Source organism: Castor canadensis, chromosome 15 (assembly GCF_047511655.1).
Source record: "Castor canadensis chromosome 15, mCasCan1.hap1v2, whole genome shotgun sequence".
Taxonomy (NCBI): domain Eukaryota; kingdom Metazoa; phylum Chordata; class Mammalia; order Rodentia; family Castoridae; genus Castor; species Castor canadensis.
In genome coordinates this window covers 89,032,571-89,058,382 of record NC_133400.1, presented here as the reverse complement: position 1 = coordinate 89,058,382, position 25,812 = coordinate 89,032,571, and the positions used below count along the sequence as shown (strand labels likewise).

The following is a 25,812-nucleotide window of genomic DNA, read 5'->3' as shown; positions in this document are numbered from 1 at the left end:
AATAAAAACTCAGGAGAGAGGAGGACTCCTGGGTCAAGGATAACACAGAATAACTTGAATTCAGTGCCTTAATCCCAGACCCTGAGTCTCTTTTTCAATTACTGCCAGGCAAAGTTAGTAAAGAAATTGGGTCCAGGATACAGATACAATGAATGAACAGATGGCCTGCCAAGTTCTCCACCCTTTTGTGTTTTCTGGAAGGTGTGGAATTGGGAGAAAGGAAGAAAATGAAATTTGGTGAGAAAAAGGAGAAGAGGTGAGGAAAGAGAAGAAAGAGAAAAAGCTGATTATTGTACCCGAGGCCCAAAGGGTCAGTGTCCATACCCTCTTCCCCCAACTCCAGCCCACAGTGCAGATGGGGTCTAAGATGCAAAGGCAGTGGACAGCTGGAGCCAGTATTCAGTGTGGATGGTGAAAATGTCATTGGTGAATACAGAGTGAACAGTCATTCCTTAGCAGGACCCTGGCAAACTGGGTCGGTCTTCGGGGAGCAGTTCTGATGTCACTGTGAGCATCGTACTATGTGTCTGCATCAGAGGAGGAAGAGCACTGATTCATTATTCCTGGCCTATTGTTTCCTTTCTCTCTCTTATTGTACTAGACACATAATAAGACTGGGTTCAGACTTGATACTCAGTAAACAATTGTGTAAGTTTAACCTTTAAAATTCCATAGATTGAAGTCTATTTAAAATGACATCTGATTTTTTTAATGAGAAATCTGCATTTCACTCTAGCTTAGTACCATACCTGCTATACAGTACGATCTTAATTAATTTATTAATTTATTTTGAGTCTCTCCTAGTGGACTCAATGGGTATGGCAGTGTAAATGCTGTCATAGCTGGCATGCTAGTCTTGCATCATACAATCAGGAGTCTTCAAGAACAGCCTAGTTAGGGATCAGAGATGAGATATTGGGATAATTGAATAAAGTTATTGACAGGAAGGAGCCAGTAGGTATTGAAGACAATGGAAGTATAAATAACACTTCTTAGCTATATATTAAAATGTTAGTCCTCAAACTCACCTATCCATTTCCTCACTCAGTATTTATTGAGCATTCATTTTTTACCATTTTCTGCTGAATTAAAAAGGGCAACACTTAAAAGCAGTGATAATAGTTTATGTAACTTATTTAAAAAACAAATTACGATGTTGGTAATATTAATAGGTTGGTTAACATCACCAAAGAGCTAGGTGTGGTGGCATATGCCCATAATTCCAGCTACTTGGGAGGTAGTTAGGAGGATCTCAGTTTGAGGTTTCCCTGGGCAAAATCTGAATAATAACTAAAGCAAAAAGGGTTGGGGGCATGGCTCAAGTGGTAGAACTCTTGCCTAGCAAGCGTAAGGTCCTGAGTTCAAACCTCAGTACTGTCAAAAATCAGCTACTTCACTGAGTAATCACAATGGCCAAGAATTATTAACATTTTCTTACAGAAATGAGCTCAATGATTGCTTATTCACGCAGGAAAAGCAACTTCCCTGATGCCCAAGGAGCCAGTGAGTATCTGCCACTGTAAGAACAGTAGTGCTGTCAGTTCTCAGGTGACTGAGATGGGTGGTATGTGACATACATGGAAAGCTTTGTCACTAAGTGCTTTTGCAAAGCAAGCATGATTTAAGCTTTAATTTACAACTTATCGGAAGACAGAACTAAGGTCTCATTTTGATCTCTTTGCTGATGATCTGTTCTCCGTTGTTTATAGGTATGTTTACATCTATCTTTAAGCAGCCTGAAGGAGGGGAAAGCTTATTCGTACATGAAAGATTTTATTTTTAAAAAATCTCTGTATTTCCATAATGCCTTGCACAGAACTATCTTTGTCCATTGTAGGTGTTCAGCTATTTATACATAGCTTTGGGCAGTGCTGGGATTTGAACTCGAGGACTAGCACTTGCTAGACAAGGACTCTACCACTTGGCCTACCCCCCTCTGCCTACAGTTAATGTTTATTGGATTGTAGTTCAGATGTTGAGAGAGAAGTTTTGATACTTAATCTAGTGAAAGTCATGAACTGGAAAACACGATGATAAATTACAGCCTGCAATCAAATAATTGAAGATCTGTGTAGGGAATCTTACTGTAGGACTTTATCCTTACTTAATCTAGTGAAAGTCATGAACTGGAAAACACACATGATAAATTACAGCCTGCAATCAAATAATTGAAGATCTGTGTAGGGAATCTTACTGTAGGACTTTATCCTACAGATGTTCTTGAACCCATGGGTTTTCAGTTGCTGTTTGGTTTGTAATGTAACTAAAGAATGTGAGCAATCATTGGCTAAGTAAATTGTGGGCACTTCCACACAATAGAATATTCGGTAGCCATTAAAGAGAACAGAGGTAGTTTTCCCGTGCTAGTATGAAGGGTCTCCAAGGTAGTCCACTGAGTGAAAAGCTCAAGGTGGTGTCACATTTCCGTCTCAGTGTTTGTTTTTACACAACCTATCTGGAGGAATGCACAGAAATCTGCTTCCTTGCTCTGAGGACAGTTGGGGAAGAAATGCGACTTTATTTTTACCATAGATCCTTTAGTAAGCTGATTTTTAGACCAAGTGCAAAATTGATAATATTTTTGTAAACCAATGTGGAAAGATTCTCCTTAAGTGACTTAGGGAAAAAATAGTTAGGCTACCTATCTACTATTCTTCTTTCAAACTGTGAACATATTTTTGTTATCATTTTTGTGTTCTTGTCATTAAATGCCAGTTTTTTTTTTTTAATGAAAATAGTCCCCAAAGAACTTTTCTAAAATGTCTTGCAGGACTGGGGGTGTGGCTCAAATAGTAGAGCATTTGACTAGCAACTATGAGGCTCTGGCTTTAATCCTCTTTAAAAAAAAAAAAAGCCACCTAAACAAAACTCTTGCCTTTGCATAGATGTTTTGATTATTAAAAAAAAAAATTCTAGGACTGGTAGAATGTCTTAAGTGGGAGAGCATCTGCCTAGCAGGCATGAGGCCCAGAGTTCAGACCCCAGGACTACAATAAATAATAAATAAATAAATAAATAAAACCATTCTAAGCAACCAACTGTAAATCTGTCCAAAGCCACTTTTCCCCCCCAGATAACACTTGCTGTAAGTAAAGTGGGACCAATTTGAACCATTCTCTAGCAGAAAAACTTCTGAATAGAAAATAGAAATAATTTTTGTCTGTATCAAATTGTAATTGTAAGGTATCAGATTCTTTCTCACTATCTCATGACCTGCATGTCTGTCTCCCTGCCTTTTTCTTTTCTTTCTTTCTTTTGTTTTTTTTTTTTTTGCAGTACTGGGGACTGAACTCAGGGCCTTGCACATGCTAGACAAGTGCTCTACCACTGAGCTACATCCCTGGCCCTCCCTTCTTTCTCTTGCTCTTTTCTCTCTTCTCTGAGCTGTACTCTCTTCCCTTCATCTTTTTCTTTCTTTTGCAAACAATTTTTCCTTTTCCTCCTTATATTCACTTTCACATTCTCTCCAAGCCTTAATGCAGCATGTCTTCTATAAAAAGAAGCATTTTGTTCTGAGAAATCTGGACAGGGCTGTGCAGTGCACTGTGTACCACCTTTGGGGAGGTCCATGCAGCTTCTGGCAGAAGAATGACTTCATCTTAGTGGCAGCATCAGGAATCTGTGGTTTCTGAATGCCCTGGCCATAAGTGGTGGCTAGCTGGGTAGAACTGTGAGTAGGGTTAAACCATAAGGACTTTTTGTGGTACATTAACTCTCTGGTTTAAACATCATTAACCTAACAGCTATTAGGTTAATATTAGGTTAACTTAACCAATATTAAGATAAATAGTCATGCCAAATGAAGAATTCAGTCAACAGAGTGTTATGTAACTTATTATCTTATGGGGCCATTGCTGAAAGGGAAAGGGGATGCTGGCAACAATCATGCCAGAGTGGCCTGGACCAGGGCTGCTGAGCACATTGTGTCTGCAGTCACTGTGATCATAAACACACTGGACAAAAGAAAGTACTTACCAATGGCCTGTTTGGAGCTGTATGGATGGACACCTGAAAAGGAAAGAGGACAGCTTAGTCAGTCCTAGAAGCACTAGCTTCTCATGAAGCTGGAAAAATAATGGACAGCTTGGCTCCCATCTTAGGACCTTAGAAGATACCCATAACCAAACTCATCGTAGCAAGGAACAAGCAAGGTAATTCGCTGAGATGCTGGGCTATACCTAAGAATTGGTCATGCCTTAGAGAAGGGCCAGATGTCCAGGTGCTCTTCCACCACACAGACAATGGCTCTGGATTTTAGACAGCTCCCACCACGCTCCCACAGTGCAAAAGTGCAGGTGGCATTCAGAGTCCTAGCACAGGCAGGTTAATAAGGTTAGCCATGTCACATCTGGGAGGTGCTTTTCATTCCCAACTGTCCCATCTGGACCAAACCAACACAAACAACAGACACCAGGCAAGAAAGCTATGGCAGGCAGAAAGAAGAAAGCAGCAGTGTGGCTCAAGTCCCAGTTTGGGATTGAATGGTACAAACGTATGGCATCATCTGCCTCCAGCTCTCAATATAAGTCAGAAGCATCACATGGGAACCTGGCCTCTCCTGCAAGGCTTGGGCTAACCTGTTATCTCGTGGGAGGTGAAAGGCGTGGATTCCAGAACCCTTGCTGTTGTCTGAGATGGGGTCTGGGAGGACTCATGACTGCCTATCCCTGTGGTTCCTGCAGAAGCTGGCTGGGATGGTGTCAGCTGGGTGCCCGGTATAATAGCTGTCTCTGTGGCCACTGTGGTGTCTGACTTGGGAAATAAAGCTGTTGGCTCTGTAGGAAATTCCAAGACAGGGAGAACATAAATATTCAGACTAGTGTCTTCTCAACTGTAGCAGAGTAGGACCTACTGTAGTGAGCTTGCTCCCAGCAAATTGTCCTTTACGTGGATGACAGAGCCATCCCTGGCCATGGGACTTGGCCCATGTACTGTCTTATTTTTCATGGTGCATATAAAGAAAAGTTCCCAAAGCTTTGACAGAAATGGCTGCGTCCTGGGGAAGGCATGTTAAACACTGGAAGATTTGGCACCAAAACACAAATGGAAGTTTATATGCCAGCTGGGATTTTCAATTTTACTTACATATGTATCCCTTCCTTTCCTCCCTCCCTCCCTCCCTTCCTTCCTCCCTCCCTCCCTCCCTTCCTCCCTCCCTCCCTCCCTTCTTTCCTTCCTTACTCCCTCCCTCCTCCTTTCCTTCCTTCCTTCCTGCATTCCTTCCTGCTTTCCTTCCTTCCTTCTTTTCTTTCCTTTTTTCAAAGCAAATTCTTCCTATGTACCTCATGCTAGCCTTGAACTCAATATGTAGGACAAACTGACCTAGAACTCATGTTCCTCCTGCTTCAACTTCCTGAGTGATGGGATTATAAGTATGAACCACCATGCCCACCTGGTTTTTACATGTTGGCACAATGTTACTGAAGTAAGAGGAAGCCTGAACTCTTTGGGATGTATCTGAGGAAAGTATCCAGAGTTAGCTCTGATTTCAGAAGCAGAGGCTTTCTGTGTTCAAGTCCCTGTCTTCCTTGTCCTTCACTGGTAGACGGTCACCCTTAAACTATAAGATATGGTATAACTGTTGACAGTTCCCTATAAGTGAAAAATGGGTCGTTTACTGTGATGAATATGGAACCCAGGAAATAAAGCCCTGTAACTAAGTACAGTATGAGACCAGGTGTGACGGTCCTCTGGAGGCAAATTGTGGCCCATGTTCTCAAGCTTTTCTAGCCATGTGTGTAGTGAGAAGTCCTCAGACCCTTCAGTCCTTTGCCACTGCCTCACAAGCACCTTTCCCACTAAGCTGCCAGCAATTCACTGAAGACGACGCTCCCCAGAGCGTTTGCATCCAGCTGCCCATTGTCACACCAGCTATGTCAAAGGTTACTCTCCCACGTCTGCGGTTTTGACTGCGCAAGTTTGCTTCAGCAATGGAAATCTGACCAAGTGTTTGGGACATGAAGGTAGAGCTGGGAGAGGCTACTTGGTCAGCCTCATCTGAACCAGTCAACAGTTAAGTGGAGCCAGTATCAAAACTCCTTACTTCTGTTTGCAAGCAACCTACTCACCAAGGGAAATTTTATCTTTTGAGACAGTCTTACTATGTTGCTCAGACTGGTGTCAAACTCAGACATCTTTTTTTTTTTTTTTTTAGCCCCTCTGTCCTCCTTGGAGTAGTGGTCCTTAGAACCTAAGAACCACTTGGGGAAACTTCTAGAGCCCCTGATTCCCAGGTCACTCCCCAGACCAATTGGCATTTCTTGTGCTCTCATTCTGTATCTACGGCTGACAACCAGTGCTCAGGGAAAAAGTGTGATCGAGCAGGACAGAATGAATGGAAATAGGAAATACAGTTGCCCACATATAGGGGACAGGGATGAAGGAGACAAAGGGCCAGGGAAAGCCACAACTGGATGCTGTGACACTTAAAAAACAAGAATTAAAGGTCTGGTGGAGTGGCTCAAGTGGTAGAACATCTAGCTAGCAAGCTTGAGGTCCTGAGTTCAAAAAACAAGAATTAGTTAGGCACAATGGCTCAAGGCTGTAATCCCAGCTACTCAGGAGTGGAGATTTGAGAGGATCACGTTCAAGGCCAGCATGAGCAAAAACAGCTTGTAAGACCTCCATCTCAACAGAAAAAACTGGGCCTGGTGGTATGTGTCTGCTATCCCAGCTATGGCAGGAAACAAAAAATAGGAGGGTTGCAGTCCAGACTGGGTCAAGCAAGACTCTATCTTGAAAATAAAAGGGCTAAAAGGGCTGGAAGCATGGCTCAAGCAGTAGGGCACCTGACTAGCAAGCACAAAGCCCTGAGTCCAAACCCACCCCAGTTCTGAAAAAAAAGAATTAAATGTAAAACAGGGGTATCATAGGATATAGGCTGGAGAACATATTATTCTAAGACATTGAGCATTCACGATTTCAAATTTTTTCTTGAGAAAGTGCTGAGGACATTGAGCTAGAAGACACAGTTGAAATACAGAACATTGGTGACTCCTCCCAATGCTTCTAGAATAGAGCATTGATGTTAATTTGCTAATGATGAGGACTGGGGGAGACCACTCTCCATGGGTCCTTTACATTTCTGTACATCTTGCCGACAGACAGCCTCATGGATTTTTCTCTGAACTATGAAGACAGTGTCCCTCTCTGGAGCAAAGTGCAGACATGTTTGCTGCCTGTTACAAAACATTCTGGTTCCCTGAGCCCAGGCTTCCTCCCTTGGGGTTCAGCATGCTGAACACGGAGGCATCTAGTCAAGCACACCCCTCTTGCCCCTATGGGTCTGGGGGGCCGGGGATTGATGTAAACACACTGATGTTCCTGCTGCTGTGTGCTACGTATGAAAGCCCTTTGTCTCCCCTCCAGGAGTGCCAGCACCTATGACAGTGAGGTAGGTTAACAAGCAAGCAAGGTTAAATCTCAGTTCTTTCCCAGTTCTTGACAAGGATAAGTGTCTACAACTAAATATGGTCTGACATATTACTAGTGAATTCCAAACTACTATGAAGTATACACATATGAAGTCTAGATATCAAGTAACTTTGATTTAAAAAATTTCAGCCACTCTAAAGTTCTAATTCTTCATTTTAGTAAAAAGTTTGTCCTATTACCTAAGTTTTATGTGGAACATCAGCAGTGGTCCACACATTGGTTGGGGAGGAGGGATCTAGGTCCTTAAAAGTTTCCAACATTCCTACCTTTTCCAGAAGGGAAGGGGCTCTCTGAAGTTGGGGTCACCCTTGTAGTCACTACTGTGGAGGGTGGCACTGGCCTTTGGTGAGTCAGGGAGGGGTCTCCTAGAAAGAGGATAACCATATGGCATTTATGATACTAAGTGTGCGACCTGGGGTGGAGTCAGAACTGGATATAAATAAAAAATCAATACATAAATTTATATTGGAGATAGCTGGCTTTCTAGGGCAGGTTAGAAACATGGGAAATGTAAAGACAGAGTGTGAACTACTCTTTTTGTTTGGTGGTACTAGGGTTTGAACTCAGGGCTTCATGCTTGCTAGGTGGGTGGTCTACCGCTTGAGCCACAACTCCAGCTCCTGTAAACTACTTTTCTAGCATTTTCAAAAAGATTGCACGGGTTAGGCATCTAATCTCTTCTGTTTCTGGCTGGAATGATATTGATGATAGCAACTCAGTTTTATAACCCTGGGGTTTCACAGGAAAATAAATGATCCCTCTATAGATTTCAGTTGTTTAGGAATCGTTGAGCGCATAAGAGACTGGAGAAGGTAATGAAGGGAGTTGCTAGTGGTAAAATGGTCAGGGAGTGGAACTGCACCAGATGAAACCTAAAGATTCCTGCAGTCTGTAGGCTCTAAATAGTTGTTTCTAAGTTCTTTCTTCCCTCCCTGTCCTGGCCCTGTTCAGACCCTGCATTTTTCCCATTCTATAGTCATTCACTCACAGGATGTACAGATTTGAAAAAAACACATCTTTCCCAATAGTGGAAAAGCCCTGATTTCTACTTCTGGTTTCCATAGTCACTGCTTATTCTTAGCCTTACTGGGTTTTTCCTTTCAACTGACTCGAAGCTACAGGTTGCTGTAATGCCCAGCCCTGTAATTCCTTGAGACAACTGGCAAGGCTCACTGCTTCTCTTCCCTCTGATGTCCATATAACTCTCTCTTCCCCCGACAGGCTGGGGGAAGGGGTGATCTAACGCTACATATGTCATGAGATATGTCCCTTAGAGAAGTCGGGTGTCTTTGCAAATGTTCTATGAGGATGAATCTAGCTGCCGCTGGATACGTCCAGAGTACACAATGAATTCTTGTTAATCAGAACTCTCTCAGAAGACTACAGGATAATCCTTATTTTTTCTAGAGAAAGGAAGAAAGGAGCAGAACAGAACTTACTGTCCCTGGAAATAGCACTGAGTGACTTCCACTCCAAGATAGTTTAGCTTTTCTGGGATGGTTATCTAGTTATGGATGATAAGAAAAAAAGTTGATTCTTGCAATCTTCCTCATCCTTGCTTTTGAGAGTTAGGTGGACACTATTCACAGGTGACTAAGCCAAGGTAAACTCAGCTCTGTGGGTCTACCTAGGTCCCTGAATTGGGTACCAACAGACAAAAACAGTGACCATTTCTCAGCAGTGAGCCTCCTTGTGAGAAAACCCGCAAGCTCTCTGGGAAGCAGGCATGCTTGTGATCACACACCGTTGTCATAGCCAATCATCTTAAAACAAGTGTTGTGATAGTAATGGTTAATATTTACCAGGCTCCACTTAATCCTCCTATAACCCACAGTGTTGACTTCATGTTCATTTTCTGGTTGACCAACCCGACTACAGAGAGGTTAGTGGCAGAATCAGGATGTGACCTGGAATTGTGTGACACCTCCCTGCCATGTCCACATACTTCTACCTCAGGAGGTGTTACTTAGAGTTCCACTGTTATATTTAGCCTCAGACCTCCACACAGATCTCTTGGGCTTATCTAGCTCCCATATTGCAGCTCAGAACTCTCTCAGAAGACTACAGGATAATCCTTATTTTTTCTAGAGAAAGGAAGAAAGGAGCAGAACAGAACTTACTGTCCCTGGAAATAGCACTGAGTGACTTCCACTCCAAGATAGTTTAGCTTTTCTGGGATGGTTATCTAGTTATGGATGATAAGAAAAAAAGTTGATTCTTGCAATCTTCCTCATCCTTGCTTTTGAGAGTTAGGTGGACACTATTCACAGGTGACTAAGCCAAGGTAAACTCAGCTCTGTGGGTCTACCTAGGTCCCTGAATTGGGTACCAACAGACAAAAACAGTGACCATTTCTCAGCAGTGAGCCTCCTTGTGAGAAAACCCGCAAGCTCTCTGGGAAGCAGGCATGCTTGTGATCACACACCGTTGTCATAGCCAATCATCTTAAAACAAGTGTTGTGATAGTAATGGTTAATATTTACCAGGCTCCACTTAATCCTCCTATAACCCACAGTGTTGACTTCATGTTCATTTTCTGGTTGACCAACCCGACTACAGAGAGGTTAGTGGCAGAATCAGGATGTGACCTGGAATTGTGTGACACCTCCCTGCCATGTCCACATACTTCTACCTCAGGAGGTGTTACTTAGAGTTCCACTGTTATATTTAGCCTCAGACCTCCACACAGATCTCTTGGGCTTATCTAGCTCCCATATTGCAGCTCGACTCTCTGTTTAGGCTGGGCAAGGATGGAGGACACTGTGGGGACCAGTTACTTACGGATGCACTTGAGATTGGGAGTTGTCCAGTGGGCGATGTTTGTGGTTTCATTAAGCACACACTGAATCAGGCTGGATGTGCCGGCTTTCCGTTTGAAACCAGAGTTACAAACATACCTCTCCCTGGAGTTCACGTTGTAACTCTTGACCCGGATGTCTGCATGTTCCACAGAGGTGGGTGTCGGGCATGTAGTACCTGCAAAGCGTATGAGAGGGGAGAGATGAGAAGGCTTCAGCTTGTTAAGAGGTATTCTCCAGGGGTCCATTGAGCAGCAGTGAGTAACTAGAGCTAGGGTATAGCTTATCCCAGCATCCCTTAGGATAATAAACTCCAGGCTCCAAGCACGTGGAAGGTGGTCAGGAAGGGTACTTACCATCTTCAAGTCATCCAGGAGCTTGCCTTAAATGCCAGCCACCCAGTATAGTTAGACACTGGGGAGTCATCAAGGAACCTCCCTCCCTCACTCATCCATCTCTAAGCTCACAACCCCCCACCTCCAGCCTTTGATCTATTTTCTTAAGGCAAAGCATAATCTTTAGGAATGCAAACTTGATAACTTTAGTCTTGGGCTGGCAATATAGCTCAGTGGTAGAGCATTTGCATAGCATGCACAAGACCCCAAGTTTGATCCCCAGCACCGCAAAATAAATTCAGTCTTCCCTGGCTACTTGCTGTGCTTAGAACAAAAGCTGAAATCCCTAAGACTCTTCAAAACTCTGCCAAACCCAGCCCTGTTTGTCACCTCTCAATCTCTTCCCCTCTAGTTCTCTTCCCCTGGCCACTCAGACTTTCGTTCCCCTGTGGCACTCACCAAGCCGATCCCTACCTCCACACAAAACCCACCACCTCACACTTGGCTGACTACTTGCCCATCCTTCTTCACTGACTGCAATGTCACCTCCTCAGGAAAGCCTGCCTCACCTACCCACTAAGCCAGCATTCTGTGTTTTTTCCCTCACCAGCCTCTTTCCCAGTTTGTATTTAAGATATTGAGGTCATATAATTAATGTACATTTTGTACCTGTACTCTGAACTAGGCGAGTGTAGGGTCATGTCTATTTTGCTCAACAATTGTATTCGTGAGTGTGACACTGGACCTAACAATAGTAGGTAGATGAGAAATATTTGTTAGGAATGAATGTGTGAACTCTCTTCTTCAATAATAGGCTTGAGTCTGCAAATGAGTTCAATTTGTTTTGTTTCTACATGTGTAGCTAACTGATTTGATTATTCTTACATTTGCAACCAGGAGCAAGATGGACAGCCCCAGGGAGATCGGTTTTCATTATAACTGGAATTGGACTCAAATTTGCAAAATTCCAGCTAAATATTCTGGCGGTGGTACACAAGCCTTGCTCTGTGGAAATGAGTTTTATAAGTTAATATCTAAGAGCCTAACAGGAAAAGGAGGAACTGAAATATTGGCCATTTCCATTTGGGAGTTGTCTTATTTTTTGTCGAATTTTTTGTTGTACTTTCCTCATTCCATAGATCACAAGTTCAATATTTCCAACCATCTTTAATTTCAAATGACTCTGTTCTGAATCTGCTGATCTTTCCTGGGTCATCTTTTGTCAGTCTTCATTGTTTTCTGTGTTGTTTTTGGACTGGGGAGTTTTAGCAGCCAGTTGTTGTAAAACATCAACTTCTAAGTCTTTTTAGGAAAAATTTTTTATTATCATGTTATTGTTGTACAGGGGGTACACTATGACATTTACATAAGTGCTTGCAAAATATCATGGTTGAATTCACCCACTCCATAATTCTACTTTACCCCTTCCCCCCATTCTTCTAAGTATTGAAATATTCCCTTCCAGGGTTTTTCAACTTGTAGTGTTTGTAGTACACTTTGCGATAAAACATTGTGACTGAGCACGTGAAGGGATTTAAATCATCAAAGCAGCTGGAGGTGTGGCTTAAGTGGTATAAGCACCAGTCTAACAAGTGTAAAGCCCTAAGTTCAAATCCCAAGACCACAAAAAAAATTTTGAGCTAAATCTTCATAGCAATAGTGTCATTTCAGCAATAGTTATATTGTCACTGGCATCATGAATCCCACTTGATTCAGTGATACTCTGTGATTCCTTTGGCTTCCTTTAGTGATATGTGCTGGAACAGTTTATCACATGCATAATTAGACTCAAAGTTCTCATGTGTTTTAATAGATGTGCAGTTTCCTGTGGTGTTGGCTCCACGTACTCCTCTTACCTTCAATTCACAGTGACAGTGCTCCTTCCAGCCCAGCATCCCGACACTGCTGTTATTGACTCTGCTGTGAACCACAGCGGAGGTGTGAACCAAACTGGAAAGAACTCACTTGTAAGCATGCTTTGCCCACAATGGGAAACCACTGATTTAAAATGAAAAGTGAGGCTGGTCAGATCCTGGATAAATAAGGGATCGTTCTTCATCGGGAGATTTTTTTTTTTTCTCCAAGTCTGTCTATGCTGTTCACACTGCGGGTAAAGGTCTAAGTCATTGCTATCACTTCTTTTTTTCTTGATAATCAGTAGGAACCAGGTGTCATTCATGAGGAAATTAAACTAAGTCCATGTTTCTCACTGCTGGAGGAAGATATTTTTCCCAATTGTGCTGGAATAGAATTGGCATTCAAGGTGTCCTGTGTAGTTACAGTGACTAAGCATGCATATGTGCATGTGCCTTGTGTGTGCGTGTGCATGCATGTATGCACATGTCTGTATGTGGGCACCTAGGAATGTATGTGGGCTTTTGGGTGCTTGTTTGTGCCTGCTGTGTCCATTTTAGCAGTGAGCACATACTGGCACATCTTAGTCTCCAGCAAAAGGACCCAGTACTCCTTGGAGAAAAGACAGAATCCAGGGATGGGCTGGAGAAAGCACAAGGTAGGCCTGGAACACCTTGTTCCAGAAAGTAAGCACATGCTAAATAACTGATGGGAACATGGCAAAAGGCTGTAATAGCCAGGTTGATCAAGCTCTTGTTGCCCAAATCGGGAACAACTGGAGCATCACCCTCTTCCCCTCCTGCCAAAAGAATCCTCTTGAGGATTCTCCTCCTTCTTATTTTTGTGATACAGGGGCTTAAACTCAGGGCCTCACACTTGCTTGGCGGAGGAGTCTTCCTGAAGTAAACTCTAAGAGCCATTGACAACTCAGGCCAAGACTATCTACTGGTGAGGAATTTTCCTTTAGCTAATTTCCCTTATTGTGGCTTTCATGGAGCCTACTGGTCCTCTTTTCTTGCCACTAAGTCACACCTTTTAGAGTTCCTTCTTTCTCGTCCACAGTCCAGTGGTGTTGGTTCCACTTGTCCTATGCTTGGTGTTTTAGCCATAGCTTTGTCTCCCTGGCAAACTCACCACTTCCACATGGAGCCTTGCTCTGCTTCCTGCTGCCTCTCTTCACCTCTGCTCCTTCTTGTCAGCCATTCTCAGGTGTTACTGTGTGCCAGACCCACCTGGAGGACTTGTTCAAACATAGAGTGCTCAGTGGTTCTGAGTCAGGAGTGTGAGGCAGGGCCTGAGAATCTGCATATCCAAGTTCCAGGTGATGCTGTGGGTCTAGGAGGTGAATTTTGAGAACTATAGCTCTGTGCTGTTTAAATGTGCATCACGGAAAGTGAATTTTAAGTCATTTAACATTTCTTTCAAAGTTATGAATGACAGCTTGTTTATACCTCTTTCAGGTACTAATTCCATCAATGAGGATTTCTTTTACATGTTGGTCCTGCTAAAATCTTCTGAATTTCTATCCTGATACTTTTTTGGGAGGGGTGTGTTACTGGGGAGGGTTGAACTTAGGCCCTCATACTAGCTAGGCAGGCACTCTACCACTTGAGCCACTTGCCCAGCCCTTTTTTGCTTTAGTTATTTTTCAGATATGTTCTTGTGGGTCCCCCCACCACCAGGTTCAGCCTCAGACCTTGATCCTCCCGTCTATGCCTCCCAGATAGCTGGGATTACAGTTATGAACCAACACACATAACTTATTGATTGAGATGAGGTCTTGATAACTTTTTGCTAGGGCTGGCCTTGAATCACGATCCTCCCAATCTTTACCTCCCAAGAAGCTGGAATTACAGGCCTGATCCATCACACACAACTTCTAATACTTTTAAATGAATCTAATCCCCTTGCCTCAGTCTCAAAAAGCTACACTCTGCCCCGTGTATGTGTGTGTGTGTGTGTGTGTGCGTGTTTAGCTTGGCAGGACCATTACGGGTTTGGCCCCATGCTACTAAAATCTGGAATTGTATCTGTGGTGCCTTGTTGTGCATTACACAGCTGAGAGAGTGTTTACAGATAGAGAAATTGTGGTGGAGTGGGAAGGCACGGCCATAAAAATCAACTCAAATCAACCCTAGAAATGTTTGTCAGCAGACCATGAAAACACTAGGCCTGTTCTGTAATAAAACATCCTTTCGTCTGAGAAAGCCTGAATCAACCTTGGACCTTTGGATCTGTCTGGGTGCTCTTACATCATCTGTGACTGGACAGTCTCCCTCCAGCCACAGATCAGTGACTCTAGAGAATCAGAAAGAGATGAGGTCCCTGGGGGGAAAGGCTACCTGGATTTTAGTTGGTCTGATTGTATCCAAGTGCATTTCCTCACTTGTCCTTCCTCTTGTTTACCCCAACCTTACTTTTCAACCCTGTTGTCTTGGGCCTGCATGGGTGCTATGAAATCACAGAATCGGCTTTCCCCTTCTGAAGGACTGATGGCCCCTTGTGAGTCATTCTGAAACCTTGGAGGGTGAGGAAGCTTGAGAACCCCTCCCTCACACCAAATGCTTCACTTGCAGGACTTTCTTGTGACTGCACAGATACCTCTTTACACATGGAACACCATTTTTCTGAGAGCTGATGTTGCCTTAGGGCAACATCATTGCTGGGAATGATAAACACTGGCATTTAATTACAATGTCTGGTCATCTGGATTAAGTGGTAGAATGCTTGCTTACTTGGCAAGCATGAGACTCTGAGTTCAATTCCCAGTACCACCACTCATGCCCTTGCCCCCCCCCAAATTATAATGGTTGGTGCATGCCCCTGAAAAAGTGCAAGTATGACAAAGAGTTAGCCAAACGAAGAAGGGAAGAGCAGGAAGATAGAGGACTAGGTATGTACCATGGCCCTGAGACAGGAAGAAGCTTGATGGGAGGAGAAACAGGCCACAGAATATACAGTTGACACAGGATACAGATCCAGTGATTTGTAGCTTTTCAGTCCTGCCCTTTGTGCAGAGAAAGTATCCATCCTGATCTCATTCTATTACTACTAGGAAGCAGGGAGCTCAACCATACTACTTATCAGAATAGAGTCTCAAATGGGGTGAGCCTCCTCCCTGCCTTTCCTCTCTCTTCCAATTGAATGCTAATCAGATTAATTAGCAAGAAACCCAAGAGTGGGCCCACAGCCAGATAAATCTAACATGTTTATTTTTGCTACATTAATTCTCAGACTCAGTGAACATGTGGCTTGATTGGTTATGAACCAATCAATAACTTCTGTTTGTTGGATAAGAGTAAAGGAGTGAATGAATGGAAGAATTGGACAGGTTAGTAGAATGAAGACTAGGCATAGAGTTAGAGGCTGAGTGAAAGTCTCTGAATTAATGTGAATGCTGGTTTCCTCATTTCTCCTATGAAGTGAGCATAGCATTTCACAAGGCTGCTTCACTGAGTGGGAAATGCACTTTGTGACTGTGACTCAGATGTAAGGAATCATCATCACCACTATCACTATTGATTGGCCACTTCAGAAACTGAAAGTGGGATACTCAGAACCAGGCTGGCAAAGGGCTTTGTGTGACTGATGGACAGAGGGAACAGGAAAGCAGAGAAACTTGAGATGTCACATTTCAAGTGCAGAATGCATCCTGTTATTCTCAATTCCACATGGACCAGGCCATTTCTAAAATATCAGAAATCATGACAGAAGCTGCTGAATGCTCTCCTCCTCTCTCCCTCCCTTTCTCTGATCTCTACATTGCCTGTACATCTTGGCATTTTGTGAGCCTGCTGGGTTCCTGTTGCTTTTGCATCCTTTTGTTCTGTCCTTGTCACAGCCTATACTCAAGTCCTATCCCCTCTGCAGCCCTCCCTCTCCTTCACTGCTCCAGATCTCATCCATTCATCTATCTTTCCACTCGTCCCTTGCATTTAGTTTTCACGCACAATATGATGCTTAATTACACAATTAAAAAAAAATTAAAGAACTTACTACTGTTGTGGCCTAATCAGAGGCTATTTATCTCTTAGCATGTCCCTCCTCAACTCTACATTGGTAATTTCCAACCCTTGTTGAGAAATTTCTCCCCTTTTCACCAAAAGTCAGAGAATTCCATTTACCATACAGGAAGTCCCATGACACATCCTGGGGAAGTATTTAAAAGAGGAACCATCCTAGCTTCCAATGAGCTGAGTGGTGAATAAGAGGAACATACAAGAGAGTATTTCTCACTTAGAAAGAATGTGGGCTAGACAAAGCTTTCTTTTGCACAATAATAGTCAGAAGCTATAAAGGAAACCCCCCCCTTTTTTTGTTTAAACATTTAAACAAAAGAGTTAAGTTAAATGAAACAATTAAAAGACAATCAAATCAAAGAAAATATTTGTAACAAATGTCAAAAAGTTAAGATTCTTAGTATGTAAAATCAACTCTTATTAAATAAACATAAATACTCTAGTGAACTAATGGGCAAAGGATATAATGAGTGATTCATAAAAGAAGTAATACCTCTGTCAACAAAAAAAATAATAATCTCAAACCTCACTAATACACCTTTGTCAGAATTCTTTGAACTCCGTTCTCAATTCTGAAGTATGAGTTTCCTGTACCAGGGTCCTTCCACTCAGATGAGGCATGTGCAAATCCCTTTAATGGTGGAGTAGGAAGGGCAGAGGAGAGTCTCAAACCTCAGATTGTTCTTCTAGTTCAACACCCAGAGCTCTCTTTTCTGTCAGAGTGTGAGTCCTCTGCTCATTTCCTGTTCAGACATTTGTTGTCCAATGGCATTACCACTAAGTGCATTTCCACAGGGGCTGACCCATCTTCTGCTAAACAGCCGGCATGGTGGATTGAGCCAGTGTAGCCCATTGTTGAGATGCATTTGGAGATTGCTGTTGCTATGGTTACCTTTGGCACCCTGACTTCAGATTCCTCTGGTGTTATCTAGAGCTTAGTATGGGGGCTGGAATGACCCTGGAGTTTTCCTCAGTGTTCCTGTTCAACCCTCTTCTTTTGTCCTTCTCTATGTGCCTACACCACAGAGGGAGGCTGCTGAGCTTGTTACCTGGTGCTTGCTTGTCAGTTGGGACAGAGATGTTTTCTATTGTCCTAGACCAGCCTCAGGCTCGGGCAGCCCTAGGATGCCTGGTTCTCACAAGTGAGATGTAATTTCTCTGTATGACATTACCATGTGCCCATGGTCCAGCCAGGGCCTTTAGTGGTATTTGTATAGGATCTTGAGCTGAGACCAAGCATGTGCAGGTTTATGCCTGTGCCTGCCATCCTATTGCATTGTTCTGATCTACTTGTTTATCTGGACACCAGGACCTTGCTGTCTGATTATTGTAGCTTCACACTGTCTTGAAGCCAGGCATTATAAATCTGTTAATTATTTTCAAAATTGAGTTTGCGCTTCTAAGTCTTTTACTGAATTATATAATCAGTATATCCATTTCTACAAAAAAAAATCATTGAAATTTTGATTGAAATTGCCCTAAACCTTAGCTGAATTGGGGGAAGAACATACTAGTCTTCCAAAGCCCCTGTGTGTGAAACCCACAGCATCTCTTCATTTGTCTTTTGTTACTTCTCTCAGAATTGTTTTTAAAAGTTTTCAATGTACCCACCTTGAATATCTTTTACCAGATGTACTGTAAATATTTATTTATTTATTTATTTTCAGTACTAGGGATTGACTCCAAGACCTCCTCACATGTACTGGGCAAATGCTCTACTTTTGGAGCCATTCCCACAGCCCTTTTATTTATTACTTTTTTATTTAATTTTTTGTCTTTGAGATAGGATCTCACTAACTTTGCCTCGGCTGGCCTCCTGCCTCCATCTCAAGAAAAGCTGAGATTATAGGTGGGAACCAGCATGCCCAGGTTAGTATTAAATATTTTTTGATGCCAATGCAAGTATATTATTATTTGTATTTCCTATTGTTTGTCACTAGTGTTTTGTATATTGATTTTTTGATATATTGACTGTATATCCTGCAATATTGCTGAACTACTAATTCTAACAGCATTTTTGCAGATTCCATAGAATTCTCTACGGAGATGACCATGTCATGAATTGTTTGAGTACATTTTATGATTCTGTTTTATCTTCTTTATTGTATTACTAACTATAAACCACTGTTGTTTTATTTTAGAGTTTGCTGTAGGGTCTATAGTTTATACCTTTACCTTATCACAGTTTATCTCCAAGTGTTGTTACTTCACACATACAGCATAAGAACCTTAAACAATAAATATCCTTCTATTTCTCTCTTTCCAGTCTTTGTACTGTTGTTCACACACATTTTGCTTTTGCGTGTGTTATATATACATACAACACACTTTACTATTTTTGCTTCAAACATCTGGTTATCTTTTACCAACTATCAATGTAAAAATGTTTATGCTATACTACTCATTATTTCCATGTGTTTTTGTACCAGGAGGATTTTGATGTATCTACCTTGTCATTTGCTGAAAAAGGAAGTCTACCTACAGTTTTTCCATTGTGACTGGTTCTCAAAAAATGATAAACTCAGAAATAGCTGATATTTGAATGTTCAAATATATCAATATATCAATATGCTGCAGCCTGGTCAAACAGCCAGTGGTGGCTAGCTACTTACTTTACCAAGCTAGACTGTCTTGTTTCCACAAGTCTTAGTCACATTTTTTCACTACTTCATTGATAACATCTATGTACTCTCCATAGAATTGTTCTTCAAATATCCAATTTAAGCAAGTCTCGCCTTGTCTACAATACTGTAAGATCCTTGAAGATGGTGTACACATTTCACAGTTCTGTTAATTGCACAATTGGAAGCCCCATAGGCATTTTCTGAAGCTCATAACTTATGAAAACATACACTGGAATGGATGAAGTAATGGAAGGTCGAGCTAACTTAAGGTTCTGGGATTTTCAGAACTCTCACATAGCCAAAAACTGCACAGCAAGGCCTAATGATCATTTAAATGAAATGTAAGGCCATACCTCTTCTTACTTCCCAGAACCTATGAATCAGCCCTTTTTATCAAGTCAGTTTAGAGACTCTACTAAGGGCAAGGAGCCCTGGCCTACTCTCATATGCAAAGTTCAGAAGCTGTCAGGTTAGCATGCCCTCCCATTCTTTAGGCAGAGTCCTGCATTTTTTCACAACCTCTACCATTCCAATATGCTGGATGTGGTGAGAACACAAAGAAGCGTAAGGTGCAGCTCCTGCCCACAGAAAGACCACTCTGAAGCAGACATACCAAGACTCAGGCCTCTGGGCTCCCCCGAATCCATTTTCCTCCCTTATTTTCTACCTGAAATGTCAGCCAACCCAACACTTTTCTTTTTGGCACTGGAAGTTACAGACTATACAGACTGTACTCAGCCCAATGCCCCAAACTCATCAACTCTTTTCTTTCTCTCTCAAGTTCATTAACTCGGCTTCCTAATTTGCCTGGTGTGGTTGGTGAAGTTTATCATAGTTCAAGCTCCTAAATCATAATCTTGAAGGCTTAGAAGGTTGAGTGTTTATAGGTTTTAGAGCAAATGAAAGGAAAATAATGTAACACATTCCGTACTCTTAGGAGCCAAGAGGATACCTGCCCACCTGTGTCCAGTATTGACCCTGTCTTGCTTCAGTATTTCATCATCACTCACTGAAACTATTGTAGCAGCCTCAGCTTCCAGTTTCTCCTGATTTTTTTTTAGTTCTGAGGTATGGTGTTTGAACTCAGGGCCTTGAGCTTCCTCAAGGTAAGGCAAGAGCTCTACCACTTGAGCCACTCTGCCAGCCCTTTTTGCTTTAGTAACTTTTTCAGATAGGGTCTCATTTTTTGCTTGGCCTGCTTGGACCCATGCCTCCCATGTAGCCACCATTCCCAGCCCCCTCTTCTCCATACTCTTAACAACAGCAGCCTTTCCATCATGAAGCTGCACAGAAGACAACATGTCCCCTGCACAGAAGCCTTCACTGGCCCTCCACTGCCCAAAAGGGAATCAATTCTTCCAAGGAGAACTCATTCCAATCACATTAACCATCTATTATAAGTAACAGTGTTATGATTCCTAAATATGAACTGAGGAATTGTGTGAAGTTATTCATTTAGTTCCAAACTATTTTAATAAATCAACTTAGCAAAAGGAATTCAGCCCAAAACAAGTCAGTTCAACAGTTATTTGATTGAAAAAATAGTACCCCCAGAATGTTATTTCTTGGATATTGTGGGCTCCCCTTACTTTTTTGGCTCTGTATAGCTCATTTGCATCCAGTGATTCCTACTCTGAGCTGTTTTAGAATATCAGACACATTGATAAAACCTAAACATACAACAGTTGGGAGGGAACTGAAGCTTGACCACACCTCCAATAATAAAAAATTGGTTTAATAGTTTGTAAAGGATTATAAAATGTATGCATACACAAACATTATATGCAATGACTTTATAGAACCTTATTTTGAGCCATTTCCAAAACTTATAAAATTATGAAAACATTTCCAAACAGAGATCAGCTATCACTTATTAAACATGAATTAGGAAAAACTCCTAATGTCTAAATCTTTACTGTGCTATTTCTGAATAGAATGTGGAACCTACTTGATGAAAGTAGGTCATTGGGGAATATACACGGGAAGGTTGATCTTGTCCCTGAACCCTTCTTCTCTCTTCCTCTCCTTCTCTCTCCCTTCCCTTCTCCCTCTCTCTTCCTCTTCCATATCTCTCTCTCTCTCCTTCCCTCCTTCCCTCTCTCCTTCTCCCTTTCTCTCTCCCTCTCCCTTTCTCTCTGCCTCCTCATCCTCTTTCTGACTGCCTTGAGGCAAGCAGCTCTGCTCCACCATGCCCCGTCTGCCATGATGTTATGTCTCACCTTAGGCTTGAAAGCAATCGAGCCACTTGACCATGGACTGACACCTCTGAAACTGTTTGCCAAAATAAATCTTTCCTCCTTTACTTGTTTTTCTCAGGTATTCATTGCCTATAGCAATGAAAAAGAGACTAACACATCCTCCAATTCAGTTCTTTTTCAAAGTTATTTTGGTTATACTAGGTCTTTTGTATTTACATGTGAATTTTGAAATTGGTTTGTCAATTTCTGTAAGAAAGCCTGTGAAAACTTTGATATGGATTTGCCCAATCTGTGGTATATCATGGAGAGATACATAGTACCTCTGTCCATTTATTTAGCTTCTCTCTCTTTCTCTCTTTGGCAGTACTGGGGTTTGAACTTAGAGTCCCACGCTTGCTAGGCAGGTACTCTACCACTGGAGCCACTCCACCAGCCCTTTTATGTGATGGGTTTTTTGAGGATAGGGTCTCTCAAACAATTTGCCCAGGCCGGCTTCTAACCACAATCCTCCTGATCTCTGCCTTCTGAGTTGCCAGGATTATAGGAATGATCCATTGATGCAAGCTATTTAGTTTTTCTTTAAGTTCTCCAGTCAATATACAGATTATACTGGCCTTCAGTATATAGATATTTTATGTCTCTTGCCAGATTTATCCCTAGAATGTCATACTTTTTTGAAGTTATTACAAGAGTCATTTAAAAAAAATTTGACTTCCATTTGTTCATTGATAATGTATAGAAATACTGTTTTTGCATGTTGATGTTTTGTATATTGTCACCAACCCACACATACATGGATAACAGATTTTCAAAAGATATAGGAGCAAGTTAGCGGAGATAATCTTTGCAACAAATGGTGCTGAGATCATTAGATGTCCGTACACAACAAACAAACAAGCAAACAACATTAACAAGCTTCAATCCGTAACTCACATTATATACAAAATTAACTGAAAATGGATCACAGCTATAAGTGTGAATCCAAAAGCTATAAAACTTCTAAAGGAACACATAGAGGAAAGCCTTTGCACCAGCTGGGGAGGTACACATGTATAGCCCTAGCATTTGGGAGGCTAAGGCAGGAGGATTGTGAGTTAAAGGCCAGTCTGGGCTACACAGTGAGACTAAAGAAGAAAGAAGAAAGGAAAAAGGAAGAAGAATAAGAGAAAGAAACCTTCTTACCTTGGGCAAGGCAAAAATTTCTTATATATGGCAACAAAAACATAATACATAAGAGGACAAATTAATAAATTAGACTTCATCAAAATTAAAAACTTCTATATGACACTTCTACATAAGATACTATTAAGAGAATGAAAAGACACACCAGAGAGTCTCAGAAAATATATGCAAATCATATACCAAATAAAGGCCTTGTATCCAGCATATAAAAAGAACCCTTGAAACTTAGTTTTTAAAAGAGCAAAAGAACTGAACAGATACTTCTCCAAAGAAGATATATACACAGCAGAGAAGCACATAAAAAAGTTCATCACTAGTTGTTATGGTTTGGATACGAAATGCCACTTAAAACCTCACGTGTTGAAGGGTTGGTCTCCAATGCAGTGTTCAGAGATGGGGCTTTTGGGAACTGACTGGATCACAAGGGTTCTAACATAATCAATGGATTAATCCATTGATGGATTCATAATTTAATGGTGTTATTGGGGGGTGGTAGAAACTAGGAGATGGGCCTGGTTGGAAGAAGTAGTTCCCTGGAGACTTGCCCTTGAAGGGTATGCATTGTTAATGATGGGCTAGCGGTAGAATGAGCTACTACTCAGCAATAGAAGACAATGAACTCTTTGGTTATTTTTGGGGGACAGGGTCTCTTTATAAAGCCCAGCTGGCCTTGATCTTGAGATTCTCCTGGCTGGAACTTGAGATCCTCTTGTCTCAGCCTCTTGAGTGCTGGAATTACAGGTGTGTACTACCACCCCTTGTGTGGGGGGAAATGAAGTTCTGATACAAGTTATAACATGAATGAATTCTCAGAATAATTACTGAGTGAAAGAAGCCAAACAAGAAAGAGAACGTACTATGTACTATGTAATTCCATTTATATAAAATTCTCAGAAGTGCAACAAATGAATATTAACAGAAAACAGATAAGTAGTTGTCTAGGGGCAGAGTGGGGTGGGAGATAAGGACTATCAGGTCCTGAGGGTAGTGATGTTCCTGCCTTGTGGTGAGGGTTTCATGAATGTATGCATCTACCTCTAAACTTATCAAATTGTACAGCTTAAATATATTCAGTTTATTGCCTGTCAATTATGCCTCAACAACAAGACTTTTTTTTTTTTAACAAACAAGCGAACAGGAGCTACTGATAACACCAACAGCTTTGTAAGATCAAAGGCTTTGACCTTATAACAAAAAGTAAGGCCGTGTAGTGGTTAAGTGCAAAGCTCTTCCTGCAGTGTCCCCCTGTGACTTCCAGGTAGACATCTGGACTTTGCTGACCTCTGACTAAAGCTGCATTTCACTTTTATATCATGCAATAAGAGTCACCCAGCTTCTGGCTCTTTCTAGCATCTCTGGAATCATTCCTGGCTAACCAGTTGGAAGGAAGTGATCAGGTTACTAACATAACTTAGCTTTTCAGATGTGGAGGGAATCCAAGAATCACAGTTTCAGGAAAAGGAAACCTCATGAACTCCCAGCCAGGGCTGTGGCTTTCAGACAAGCCAGGCAGCAGCCACCGTAACTAGATCCAATGCACTGGATGTAGATAATCAGAAGTCTTGTTTTAAAACACACGCAAAAATCATGGGGTTCCTAATTCTCACTGCTGTCCTTGGATGCCTTTCAGTGGGTGCTGGACCCCCAAACACATGCAGATTTTGCAAGTGTGCGCATCTATACGTTTCTTAGGAGCAGAAAGTGTACATAATTTTTATTAGTCCCTGAATGTGCTCTTTGGTTATAAAAACAAATGGAAGCAGAGACGAAAGGACGCAGATAGACCTGTCAATCCGTCTTCCCTTCCATAGCTCCTGGAACAAAACCCTGAGTCACTCATCGAATCTTCCTGCTGAGATTGGATCTCTGCGACCCAAGTTCTTTAACACCCCAAACTATTACTAACTTCATTGCTTCCCTGTTTTCCTAGGAGCGCAAACTCCAAGCTGCCCCTACCACCCAGCTCCCGGTTTCTTGTCCACTTAAGGACTGGGATTTGTTTTCAGGTCCCCAGGTGTGCAACTTTACCTGCACGTTTTTTCCTCCTTAGGGACACAGTCCCTACCCCAGTCCTTCTATCTACCCAGACATCCAATTTACTTTTGCCTGAAAATCAAGAAGGCTGGCTTTCCCCAAATTCTTCGGAACGCGTGCAATCCAACACTCGCACAGTCGTGCGGTGAGCCTGGCAGAAGCGAGCCCCACAGTTCTCCGAGCTGCGGTAGGACGCCAACTCTTCGCTTCCATGGCCAAGCCGCGCTTTTCAGAGGCTTCCTAGATCTCGGGTCGCCCGGCTCCCTTGCGTGCAGGGAACCCTAGGGGAACTGGCGGCGCTCCTCCCAGCCCTGGGCTCCTGCCTGGCGCCGCGCCCCCTCCCCGGCCGCTGCCTGCGCGCACCGCTTCCTCCTGGGCGCGATCCGGGGCGGCCGGGAAGATCGGGCGCCCGGTGCCGTCCAGCCCAGCGCTCCCGCCCCCTGCGGTGGCCCTGCCCGGACGCAAGCCGCTCCCTACCCCGCGTCACCGGCGGCCAGAGCAGCAGCAGCAGCAGCAGCAAGGCGAGGAGGGCGTGGACTCGGCCGTCCCGGAGCCGTCGCGGGGCCATGGTCGCGCGTCCCGCAGTGCCCCGCCGGGACGCCCCAGGCCAGCCGCGCGTTCGATGCACCGGCCCCGGGGAGGTGGCGAGCGCAGCTCCGGGACCGGCCGCCAGCCAGGCGCATTCGCTTTCGCTTTTGCTTTGGCCCCCGGAGGGCTGCGGAGAGGTGCGAAGCGGTGACATCTGTGACTCAGCATCCCCACCCCTGCTTTGGGAGAATCCCCGGCGATCCCGGAGAACATTCTCACTGCCCCGGGCCTCGGAGCGCCGCGGACCTCACCTACGCAAGCCCCGGCTCTTCCTCTTCGCCCTTTGCCTCTGGAGAGTCCTATGGGGCCGGTGTCCCCAAGGCAGAGGCACTGGGCACAGCTATCCGAGGGCAAACTCGCTCTAGTGCACTCGGCCGCTCCGCGTGGACACCTGACTTCGGCCCCCCTCGCTTGTCACCTCCCCTCGCTGCTTTCCTCCAGTGGCTCCAGCAGCAGCGTTCCTAGGTGGAGGTGTCGCCGCGGTGCGGCCGCAGCAGGTAGCAGATGAGCGCCCAGGTCATCGGCGGCCAGGAGACCGGCTTCCTCCTTCGGCCCCGGCTCTGTCACTTTGCCTGGTATCTGCTGCACCTTTTCTACCGAGGAAACGTCAAACGTGAGAAGGGGCAGGGGCCCAGAGAGCAGACGGAGAGGAAGTGACAGCTCTTCCTCTCTGTGCCTCATTTCTTTTCTTGGGACAAGTTCTCCCGGTCTCACAACCTCCTCTTTTGCGGGTGGGTTTTTTCTTT

General features: G+C 43.2%; 1 protein-coding gene across 2 annotated transcripts in view; it reads right to left on the bottom strand.

Moving 5' to 3' along the window:
• Positions 1–25,527, bottom strand: part of Il15ra (interleukin 15 receptor subunit alpha) — a 29,721-nt gene extending 4,194 nt beyond the window's left edge. Inside the window, exons 1-5 of one of the 2 annotated variants that reach the window (XM_074056721.1) lie at positions 24,956–25,527; positions 10,216–10,410; positions 7,701–7,799; positions 4,578–4,775; positions 3,976–4,008 (exon numbers count right to left, since the gene is read on the bottom strand). In XM_074056721.1, coding sequence (XP_073912822.1) covers positions 3,976–4,008; positions 4,578–4,775; positions 7,701–7,799; positions 10,216–10,410; positions 24,956–25,220 — 790 coding nt within the window. In that variant the 5' untranslated portion in view covers positions 25,221–25,527. The remainder of the gene's footprint in view (positions 1–3,975; positions 4,009–4,577; positions 4,776–7,700; positions 7,800–10,215; positions 10,411–24,955) is intronic. The other variant, XM_074056722.1, reaches the window with a different exon arrangement.
• Between the last annotated feature and the right edge of the window lie 285 nt (positions 25,528–25,812).